The sequence below is a fragment of the Cebus imitator genome, unplaced genomic scaffold (genome assembly GCF_001604975.1).
Source record: "Cebus imitator isolate Cc_AM_T3 unplaced genomic scaffold, Cebus_imitator-1.0 Scaffold281, whole genome shotgun sequence".
NCBI lineage: Eukaryota > Metazoa > Chordata > Mammalia > Primates > Cebidae > Cebus > Cebus imitator.
In genome coordinates, this window is record NW_016107596.1 from 3,029,220 (window position 1) to 3,038,562 (window position 9,343).

Here is a 9,343-nt window from a genome sequence, read left to right on the forward strand (position 1 = left end):
TTCTAAATAAAAATACCTTCCCTTTAATGTTAGTTGTAAGTTAGACAACTATTGTTATGCCCTCATCTTACAGATCGGTAAACTGAGGCTTAGGAAAAGGACACCGGTTTAAGGCTTGGAGGCCAGGCGAGGACACAGGAGTTCCAAGTTCAAAAGCAGGAAGCTTTCTGCTATCTTGGCCATGCAGAAGCACCCTCCCTCCTAAGGGCTGTCACTACACCTCACAGCTTTCCAGGATGGGCCTTAGAAAAACCCTGTAGGTGTCCCTGGAGATTCAGGCTGGCTCTTTCCCAGGCTGGGAATGAAAGAGCTGGCCAGTCATGTGCAAATCCAGAATGTTTCTGTTTCTAGGATCTGGGGAGACGAGAATTACATCTACATGGAAGGAATTTTTCACAGACACGTTGGTTCAACAAACCAATCCAGGCAAAGAGACAGGGAGTGCGGGAGGAGAGAGAAGAGGTGAGAGCAGGCCAGGAACAGCTCATTTCTGGAGAGCACTGAGATATCTGAGAATTGTTTTTCTTATTAAAAATAAAAGTGTGCTGGTGGAGTGTGATGATTAACTATGTATCAACTTCACTGAGTCACAGAGTGACTAGATATTTGGTCAAACATTAATCTGGCTATTTCTCTGAGGGTGGTTTTGGATGAGATTAGCATTTGGATCTGTGGCCTGGGTAAAGCAGATGCTTCTTAATGTGGGTGGGCCTCATCCAATCGGGTGATGGCCTGAGCAGAAGCAAAGACTGAGCAAGACAGAATTCCCACTCTGGGCCTCCCAGTCATCCAGTGGGGATGTCAGTGTCCCCTGCCCTAAGACCCGAGCTGAAACATCAGCACTTCTGGGTTGGGAGACTGCTGGCCTTCAGATTAACACTAAACCATTAGCTCTGGGATTCCAGCCGAATGCAGCTCTTAGGACTTTCACCTGAAGTGAAAGTGAATCCAGGTAAGCAGCTCCATAGCCTAATTTATAATCACCCGATGGGTTCTTCCTGCCCACTGCACAAAACCAATCCACTAAGACCATGGCATTGCAGTAAATAAACAATTCAACTGGCACGAGGCTAGCCACGCCACTGTGCCACCAGGAGACAGAGTTATTACTCAAATCAGTTTCCTCGAAAATTCCCAGGCTAGGATTTCTCAAGGATAGTGTAGCGGGCAGGTGCTAGGGGAATGGGTGCTGCTGACTGGTCGGGATGCAGCCACAAGGATGTGGGAAATGGTCCTTGCGCGCTGAGTCTGCTTCTGGGTGGGGGCCACAGAACTAGTAGAGTCAAGAGTTGAGGGTCCGGGTGGGGTGATCTGGCCATCAGAAATGCAAAAGCCTGAAAAGACATCTCCAAAGGCCAATCTTAGGTTGGACAATCGTTAACTGGGGAAGCTGCAAACACTGTGGCCTCAGGAATAACTGCTGGTAATCAGTTACATGTACCCCTTAGCAGAATTCAGGCCCCTCCCCTCCTCCTAACCTGGTGGCCTTTATTAACTCTATAAAGCCGATTTAGTTTGCGGGGAAGGGCTATTATCATTTAGACTACGAACTACCATTTCTTCCAAAGTTAGCTTGACCCAAGCCCAGAAGTCACCAAGGACGGTTTGGAGGTTAAAGACAAGCTGCGGGCTGGTTAGATCAGATTTCTTTCGTTGTCATAATTTTCCATTATAACTTTTGCAAAAGCGGCGTCAGGTTTTGTACTAAGACAGGTTTTTTGAACAGATCTAATTGGTGCGCTCCCGCTCTCTTCCCCAAAGCACAGGGACTTATTTCTCCATTTCCTCCCTAGGCGGAGGCAAAGCCCCGCCTACTCTGGCTCTGAGTCCCTCCTGGTCGCCATTCCGATTGACACTCAAGCTGACCAATCAGCGCGCTGGTGGGAGCGTGAGGCTGCGTCTCCAGACGCACATGCGCGCTGTCGTTGCTCGGGAGATGGACGGCCGCCGTGTTTCGGGCTGGGTCTGGCGGCAGCGCCTGGCTGTCCGCGGAGCGCTGGAGGACGCAGGGTTTGGCACCGAAGCCCGGTGATTAAGATCCCCTCCCTCTTGTGGGACGAAGACTGCGGCAGGGGGAGGGCATGTGCTGTATTTGGATCAGTTAGATGTTACCTGAAAACAGCCCCCTTGGCCTCTCTGAGCCTCAGTGCCCTCGGTTATAGAGTGGGACCGTTGGTACCTGAATTTTCAAGGTCAGCCCAGACATCTGAGGCATTTGTCAGAGGCCGCAGGATTTGGGAAGAGGCGTGCGGACATAGGAATTGGGCGGTACCTCGGGACCGAAAGATTCCCGTTGCTTCTCCCGCCTTTTCCAGAAATCAGAACCAACCCAGAGGCTCCCACCAGCGGTCGGGGCTCCTCGGGGACCAGCCCTTCCCGGGGCTGCTGCCAAAGAACCTCAGTCGGGAGGAGTTGGTTGATACGCTGCGGGCGGCCGTGGTGGACCGGAAAGGTGAGGGGTGAGAGGGATTCCCGCGGGTGCGATCGAGCTCTCCAGTGAAGCCACAGGATCAGCCCTGCTTCTGCCTCCCGCTAGCAGCATGAGCTGGGACGAGCCACCTAATTTGAACCCTCTCCCCGCTCCTAACCCAATTGCCCTGACGAAGTGCGGTAAAGAGCAGGGAGAGGATGCAAATTACTAGGATGCCTTGCACCTAGCAGGCGCTCAGTAATGGGAGCTGCTATACTAGATTATTGTTTATTGGCCGCGGTGGCTCATGCCTGTAATCCCAGCAATTTGGGAGGCCGACGCGGGCGGATCACCTGAGGTCAGGAGATCAAGACCAGCCTGGTCAACATGGTGAAGCCCTGTCTCTGCTAAAAATACAAAAAATTACCTGGGTATCTGCTTATACTCGCAGCTACTTGGGAGGCTGAGTCGGAAGAATCACTTGAACCTGGATGGCAGAAGTTGCAGTGGGCCGAGATCATGCCACTGCACTCCAGCTTGGGCAACAAGAGCAAAACTCTGTCCCCCCAAAAAATTGTTTATTGATACACAAAACACAGGCTTTGGAGTCAGACGTATCTAGGCTCTGTGATCAGCTTGCTCTGTGGCTTTAGGAAAATGACTTAATTTCTCTGAACCTCAGTCTCCGTTCAGTGATTTATTTCTTTTCTCCCCTATTTCTTGAACATATGCTATGTTCCAGGCACTGTTCTAGGCAGGCTATACAGTGCTGAAAAGGATAGATGTGGTTCCTGCTCTCAGGGGAGAAATGGATGTTAGAAAATAAATGAACAAGTTACTAGTGATCAGTGCTATGCATAAACTAAAACAGGGTTTTATGATCATGAGGAACAGTAGGAGGAGGGCAGACATTAGATTGGAGATTTGGACTTCTCCATGATGTGACTTTTGAGCCAGGATGATAGGGAGCCAGACCTGGGAAATTTGGGGACAGAGGAAACAGCAAATGCCAAGGCTCTGAGGTGGCAGGGGAACAGAATGCAGTTCAGTTTGGGTGGGGTTGATAACTCACGTCTGAGAGTCATCATAGGGCCAAGTGCGAAGATGCGTGAGAAAGTGCTCTGGAAACTGAGTGCTGCATAAAGCGTTGCCATTGCTTTTGCTGATGTTCATGTGTGTATGTTTCAGGACCTCTAGTGACACTGAACAAGCCACAGGGTCTTCCAGTGACAGGTATGGGCAGGGGATGTGGGAAGGGAATGCAGTGGAAGGGAGTTTCTTGTCTCTGAGGGTGGGAAAAGTGAAGGTTTGGCCTCCTGTATTTTTTCTTTCCTCTTTCCCAGGAAAACCAGGAGAGCTGACATTGCTCTCAGTGCTACCAGAGCTGAGCCAGTCCCTGGGACTTGGGGAGCGGGAGCTCCAGGTTGTCCGAGCATCTGGGAAGTAAGTGGTGGGGTGACAGGAAGCTGGGAGTACAGGCATCCGTCTGTGTTGGGGAAACAGCTGTTTGTGGGTAAGCTGAGACATTTTCCTTGGGAAGGTTTGAGATCATAGAGGTGGATACAAGTACTGTGAAGAAGAGGAAGCTGATGGCTCTGGATTCAAATCCTCAAGTGCAGACGGTGTGATACCAGGCCAAGCATGATACCTCCCTGAAGCTGGACACAGTGACTTATGCCTGTAATCCCAGCACTTTAGGAGGCCAAGGCAGGAGGATCACTTGAGCCCAGGAGTTCAAGACCAGCCTGGGCAAAATAGACCCCATCTCTGGAAAAACAACAGCAAGAACAAAACCTTCCCTGAGGCCAGGCACGGTGGTTCACACCTGTAATTGTTGGGACTTCGGGAGGCGGAGGTAGGAGGATTGCTTGAGTCCAGGAGTTCAAGACCAGCCTGGGCAATGTGCAAAAACTACTAAAAATACACAAAAAACTAGCTGGGCATAGTGGCACATGCCTGTAGTCCCAGCTACTCGGGTGGCTGAGGTGGGAGAATCACCTGAGCTTAGAAGATGATGGCTGCAGTGAGCTGAGATCCCGCCACTGTACTCCAGCCTGAGCAACTAGAGTGAGACCCTGTCTCAAAAAACAAAAAAGCACCCTCCCTGAGCCTTAGTTCTCCTAATTGTAAAGTCAAGGAAATAATACCCATGCTCAATGTGCAGTCACTTCTCCATACTTGTGGTAGGCATTGCTAGTGGATCCATGATACCCTTTCCTCTAACTGCCATCAAAGATGGTACTTGAGATGAAATATTTCTGTAGTTCCACAAACTCACGAGCTTTTTTGTGGGGAACTTAAGAGCTAATATATGCAGAATTTCTAGAAGAGTTCTGGCACATGGTGGACATTGGTTATGATATTTGGCTCTGAGCTCCCTGGGGGCCAGGGCGAAATGAGATCCACATTAAGCTACATAGTCTTGTTATCATATCAAACAAGGTGAAACGTTACTTGTTTCTCAGGAGGTGGTCTAGGTGATAGTCCTGGTGTTAGTGTTTGGCCTGAAGCAGGTCAGTGTTGCTTCCTAAGAGCCTCCTTTTTAGTGGGTGAGTCTAAGGGACTTTAACTTGTGTGATTTGTCTCCTTACTCCAGGGAGAGCTCTGGGCTTGTACTCCTCTCCAGCTGTCCCCAGACGACTAGTCGCCTCCAGAAGTTCTTCATTCATGCACGGAGAGCCCAGAGGCCCACAGCCACCTACTGGTGAGAGGTGCTGGGAGGTTCCTAGGGTCGTGGGGAGGTCCCAGCAAGCCATGATGTGATCTCCTCCTACCCCTTTCTCAGTGCTGTCACTAATGGGATCCCAGCTACTTCTGAGGGGAAGATCCAGACCGCCCTGAAACTGGAACACATTGATGGGGTCAATCTTGTGAGTCCAGGTCTGGGCAGGGAAGAGAAGGGATGCTTCTAGATATAGTACCCCTACGGAGAAGAGTCAGGGGTATGGATTTGGGATGGCTGGCTCTCCTGTCCCCTAAAACAGGCAGTGACCACTGCCTATGCTGGGGCCCTGCCCAGAGTCTGTTGGAAGCAGGGAGGGTCTGGGTATAGCTGCCAGGCCTGTGTAATGTTTGTTCCCTCTTGGCTGGCACTACAGTCAGTTCCAGTGAAGACCCCATCCCGAAAGGACATCCTGGAAGGTGTCAAGAAGACTCTCAGCCACTTTCGTGTGTTGGCTACAGGCTCTGGCTGTGCCCTGGTCCAGCTGCAGCCGCTGACAGGTAGGTCTGGCACACCAGCCAGCCTTTAAAACTGCACTTGATTTGGGAGGCTGAAGCTGGTGGATCACAAGCTCAGGAGTTCAAGACCAGCCCCGTCAAGATAGTGAAACCCCATCTCTACTAAAAATTACAAAAAGTAGCCAGGTGTGGTGGCAGGCCCCTATAATCCCAGCTCCTCAGGAGGCTGAGGCAGGAGAATTGATTAAACCCAAGCAGCAGATGTTGCAGTGAGCCAAGATCACACCACTGCACTGGAGCCAGGTGCAGTGGCTATAATGCCAACACTTTGATAGGCTGAGGCAGACAGATCACTTGAGGTTAGGAGTTCAAGACCAGCCTGGCTAACATAGTGAAACCCCGTCTCTATTAAAAATACAAAAATTATCTGGGGGTGGTAGTATGTACCTGTAGTCCTAGCTACTTGGGAGGCTGAGGTAGAAGAATCACTTGAACCCAGGAGATGAAGGTTGCAGTGAGCCAAGATTGCGCCATTATACTCTAGCCTGGGAGACAGAGCGAAACTCCATCTCAAAAAAAAAAAAAAAGATGCATTAAGCTCAGGGAGGCAAGGGGCTGGGGAGATAGTGGTGATATCAATAGCAGCCTGAGCATTTAATGGCCCCCAGAGGTGTATGTGACTAGGCCCAGCTGGAGGAGGCAGCTCCAGGCTAGCACCCAGCAGCAAAGAGCAGGCCTTATGCCCAGTGGCTTCAACAATTAGGGTTGCATCTCATCATGAGTGGATCCCACAGCCAGGCAGATTGACAGCTGTGATCGTCCTGACCTGTTGTATGTCCCTTTCTGGATGCAGAAGTGATAGTACCAACCTCACTGAAACCATATGGTCTGAGAAAGGGGGTGGTGTTTCCAAAGGACAGGGGGAGGGGCAATACTGGTCGGACAGAAGGAGCAGCTGCCCACCGTCTCTCCTGGCTCTCCTCTTGCTCAGTGTTCTCCAGTCAACTGCAGGTGCACATGGTACTACAGCTCTGCCCTGTGCTTGGGGACCACACGTACTCTGCCCGTGTGGGCACTGTCCTGGGCCAGCGATTTCTGCTGCCATCTGAGAGCACCAAGCGCAAAACACAGGTACTCCAGCCCACCTGCCTGCTGCTTTCTGGGAGGTAGAGGGAGAGGGGAGCATGGGCAGCATCTCCAGACCTTAGCTGTGTAGCTTGCAACTATGGAGAGGCAGCCCATTTGGCTCCCAAGGCTCTCTCTGTACCCACATCTTGCTGTGTGGCCTTGGGCAAGAAACACCTGCTCTCTTGGGCTTCATTCTGTCCATCTGTTCAATAAGGGAGTTGAAGTAGCTGATTTTTTTTCATAGTTTAAATTCTGGGGTACATGTGCAGATCTTGCAGGATTGTTACGTAGGTATACACATGCCATGGTGGTTTGCTGCCTCCACCCCCCCGTCACCTACATTAGGTATGTCTCCTAATGTTATCGCTTCCCAATTTCCCCACCCCCTGCTGTCACTCCCCTGGCCTCCCCACCCCCCAACAGACCCCAGTGTGTGATGTTCCCATGTCCATGTGTTCTCATTGTTCAACACCCACTTATGAGTGAGAACATGCGGCGTTTGGTTTTCTGTTCTTGTGTCAGTTTGCTGAGAATGATGGTTTCCAGATTCATGGCATACATACTGCCACGTACGTTCCATTGTCTAGAGCTCACTTATGTCTCACCAAGCTGCGAGAGGGCTGGGAAACGCTGTTGAGCTGTGCCTAGGAAGAAACTGATTGGGTGACCCCTTAGCCAGTCTCTGCTGCAGTGTGAGTGCCTGTGTGAATGTGCACGTCTTTGTGCAAAGAGGAAATGATTAACAGCTGCAGAGCAGGGAGGAATGGAGGAAGCACTTGCCTTACTCCCATTTCCCTTAGAGCTGGGTACTCAGCTGCTTGGAACGTGTGGGGCTGAACACAACATGCCTCTCCCATTCCAGGTCCTGGATGAAGCCCTCCTCAGACGCCTCCACCTGACCCCCTCCCAGGCTGCCCAGCTGCCCTTGCACCTCCACCTACATCGGCTCCTCCTCCCAGGCACCAGGGCCAGGGACACCCCCATCGAGCTCCTGGCACCCCTGCCCCCTTATTTCTCCAGGACCCTACAGTGCTTGGGGCTCTACTTACAATAGTCCTCCTCTGTCCCTGACCCCTCACACACATATAAAGTAAGGGTGGGGCCTCCAGCCAGGCCCAAGGAGAATGAGGTCAGTGCTTAACATGCAGTCAGGTTTAATCCTGGGCTCTGCAGTCAGACCAACCCAAGATCATATCCTGGACAGGCCACTTGCTTGCTGTGTGGCATTGGGCAAGTAATTTGACCTCTTTGGATTTGTGATAATAAAAGTTCCTACCTCATGTTATGGTTTTAAAGATTTGCTAAGAAAGTAAATGTTTATTATGGACCTTGCTTTCTGCTGAGTTGACTATGTGATCGTGGCTGGGAGATGTTAGAGAGAGAGAGAGAGAGAGAGAGAGAGTGTGTGTGTGTGTGTGTGTGTTAAAATACTACCATCTTGGCCAGGGGCAGTGGCTCACACCTGTAATCCCAGCACTTTGGAAGGCCAAGGAGGGCAGATCACTTGAGCCCAGGAGTTTGAGACCAGCTTGGGCAACATGGCGAAACCCCCACTCTACTAAAAATAGAAAAATGAGTTGGGCATGGTGGCACATGCCTGTAGTTCCAGCTACTTGGGGGGATCACCTGAGCCAGGGATTCAGAAGTTGCAGTGAGCTGAGATTGCACCATGCCACCTCACTCCAACCTGGGCCACAGAGTAAGACCCTGCCTCAAAATAAAATTTACCATTTTAGCCATTTTAAGTGTACAGTTCTGTGGCATTTAGTGTACTCACACTGTTGTGCAAGCAGTACCACCATCCATATCCAGAACTTTTTTTTTTTTTTGAGATGGAGTCTCACTCTGTTGCCCAGGCTGGAGTGCAGTGGCATGATCTCAGCTCATTGCAACCTCCACCTCCCAGGTTCTTGTAATTCTCCTGCCTCCACCTCCCGAGTAGCTGGGACTAGTGCACACCGCCACGCCCGGCTAATTTTTTATATTTTAGTAGAGACAAGGTTTCACCATGTTGCCAGGCTGGTCTTGAACTCCTGAGCTCAGGCAATCCTCCCACCTTGGCCTCCCAAAGTGCTGGGATTAGAGGTGTGAGCCACCATGCAGCCCAGAACTTTTTAATCTTATTAAAAAACTTTGGCTGGGTGTTGTGGCTCCTGTCTGTAATCCCAGCACTTTGGGAGGCTGAGATGGGCAGATCCCTTGAAGTCAGCAGTTCAAGACCAGCCTGGCCAACATAGTGAAACCCGTCTCTATTAAAAATACAAAATTAGCTAGGCACAGTGGCAGGGCCTGTAATCGCAGCTACTAGGGAGGCTGATGCATGAGAATCACTTGAACTTGGGAATTGGAGGTTGTAGTGATTATGAGATGGCGCCACTGCACTCTAGCCTGGGTGATAGTGAGACTGTCTCAGGGCTGGAAGTGGTGGCTCATGCCTGTAATCCCAGCACTTTGGGAGGCCAAAGCAGGTGGATCACCCAAGCTCAGGAGTTCGAGACCAGCCTGGTGAACATAGTGAAATCCTGTCTCTACTAAAAAGAAAATTAAAGATTAAAAATTAAAAATTAGCCAGGCATGGTGGCATTTGCCTGTAGTCCCAGCTACTCAGGAGGCAGAGGTGGGAGT

The 9,343-nt window shown here is 50.7% G+C and overlaps 1 protein-coding gene across 4 annotated transcripts in view; it reads left to right on the top strand.

Annotated features, from left to right (window-relative positions):
* The first annotated feature begins 1,884 nt into the window (after positions 1–1,884).
* RPUSD3 (RNA pseudouridine synthase D3) overlaps positions 1,885–9,343 on the top strand; it is a 29,369-nt gene continuing 21,910 nt past the window's right edge. The window contains exons 1-9 of one of the 4 annotated variants that reach the window (XM_017501533.2): positions 1,885–2,028; positions 2,316–2,452; positions 3,599–3,643; positions 3,754–3,853; positions 5,007–5,114; positions 5,196–5,280; positions 5,509–5,632; positions 6,582–6,721; positions 7,581–8,061. In XM_017501533.2, the coding sequence (XP_017357022.1) occupies positions 1,913–2,028; positions 2,316–2,452; positions 3,599–3,643; positions 3,754–3,853; positions 5,007–5,114; positions 5,196–5,280; positions 5,509–5,632; positions 6,582–6,721; positions 7,581–7,772 (1,047 nt within the window). In that variant the 5' untranslated portion in view covers positions 1,885–1,912 and the 3' untranslated portion in view covers positions 7,773–8,061. Of the gene's footprint in view, positions 2,029–2,315; positions 2,453–3,598; positions 3,644–3,753; positions 3,854–5,006; positions 5,115–5,195; positions 5,281–5,508; positions 5,633–6,581; positions 6,722–7,580; positions 8,062–9,343 lie in introns of those variants that run through there. The other 3 variants (XM_037728866.1, XM_037728868.1, XM_037728867.1) reach the window with 3 other exon arrangements.